The following is a 1,448-nucleotide window of genomic DNA, read 5'->3' on the forward strand; positions in this document are numbered from 1 at the left end:
AAGGAAGCCTTGTCCCGGCCCTGGATTTGAATAATTCGCCATCATCCAGCCCGGTCAGACGGGTGCGGAGACCTGCGTGTGCGGAGCTGGTGCTGGAAATCAACCCTTCATGGCTGGCCGTGTGGAAAAAAGCTACCGTGGTTGAAGCGGGATTGATCAGATGTCCAATACGCCGAGTACCGGACGGGGTTCCAGGTATCAGGGTGCGCATCGAAGTGCAACACGGTGATCGGTTTTCCGTAAACGGTAGGGTGATGCTGTGATCACCGCCCAGTGTGACAATCTTGGGCTTTCCGTGCGAAATGCCCGGAATAGGGTTTGGGGCCTCACGGGTGCCCAGCTCCAGAAAGGCCTCGTACATCTGGCGTTCTGCCACCCCGTTGTCAAATGGCATAATAGGGATATCGCCACAGTCGAGAATGCAAGCCCAGTTCAGATAGGGATTGATGGCAGCGCGGGTGTTGTAGCTATTTGCTGGCGAGCACTTGCGGCACGGATGGCGCGCGGGCCGAACCGGGCTCCCGGCCGGAAGGAGACGGAAGTATCGAAAGGAACTCCGAGTACAGCGACATCATAGTGCTCATCCGGCTCTAGGAGGCATTTTACATGCTTCAGATGGGCGAAGGTTGAAACACCAGAAAAACTCCACTGATGAAGATGCTTCTAGGATTAGCACGGTTTCAACGGAGATAATTGAGAAGGAAGAAGGGACAAGGAATCATTACCTCCTGGTCCCATTTCTTCAGAAGCTCTTTCCTACGGTCAATGGAGCGCTTCTCATGATTAGAATAGTCGTGCCCATCATGGGTATATATGAGGTTAACATAGTACAGGAGAAACCCGCCAAGGATGCTTGTCCAGCTTCGAAGCAGCATCTTTCCCCTTCTTGAGCTGCGAAGACGCGATGTTTCCCTTGGAGCTACGAAAAGAAAGAAAGCTGGACACTATGGCGAACAGCGGCTTGGAAAAATCTGCAATGTCTCCAGGCCTCGGGATTGGAAGCCGGAGGCAGCGGCAAACACCATCTCCGATTGGAAGATTTGCCGTTGAGTGCCGAGAACCAGCCAGAAGTGCCGAACATTGGGGATAGCCGAAGAGGCAACGTGATCTCCGTGATGATAAACACTTGAAGCCTCGAATGCACAACATAGCGATGATATTCAAACACTCCTGTGTCGTTCGTTAGATATCCTGTGTGAAATAACTGCGGTCAGGAAGGATTGCTTGCCTATTCAGCCATTAGAACTAACTTACTAGGACAGATTACTCAGAGAAACCAAGAACTACAGCAGCCAATGGTGACAAATGTGTCAAATGGGTTTTTTATACTAGTGTTACAACACCTATCATATTCATTCTATTTGTAATTGAATAGAGTTTGTTGATTATTTTAGAAAGCAATGCATTGTCACTCTACTTGATCTGTAATATATATCATCAGTGATCAC

General features: G+C 49.7%; 1 protein-coding gene across 1 annotated transcript in view; it reads right to left on the minus strand.

The window, feature by feature from the left end:
• Window positions 1-875, minus strand: part of HCAG_07292 (predicted protein) — a gene marked incomplete at both ends in the record, with an annotated part of 1,084 nt that extends 209 nt beyond the window's left edge. Inside the window, 3 exons of the mRNA XM_001537820.1 lie at window positions 105-369; window positions 486-648; window positions 726-875. Coding sequence (XP_001537870.1) covers window positions 105-369; window positions 486-648; window positions 726-875 — 578 coding nt within the window. The remainder of the gene's footprint in view (window positions 1-104; window positions 370-485; window positions 649-725) is intronic.
• Between the last annotated feature and the right edge of the window lie 573 nt (window positions 876-1,448).

The sequence above is a fragment of the Histoplasma capsulatum genome, genomic scaffold (genome assembly GCF_000149585.1).
Source record: "Histoplasma capsulatum NAm1 scaffold_8 genomic scaffold, whole genome shotgun sequence".
NCBI classification, from domain to species: domain Eukaryota; kingdom Fungi; phylum Ascomycota; class Eurotiomycetes; order Onygenales; family Ajellomycetaceae; genus Histoplasma; species Histoplasma mississippiense.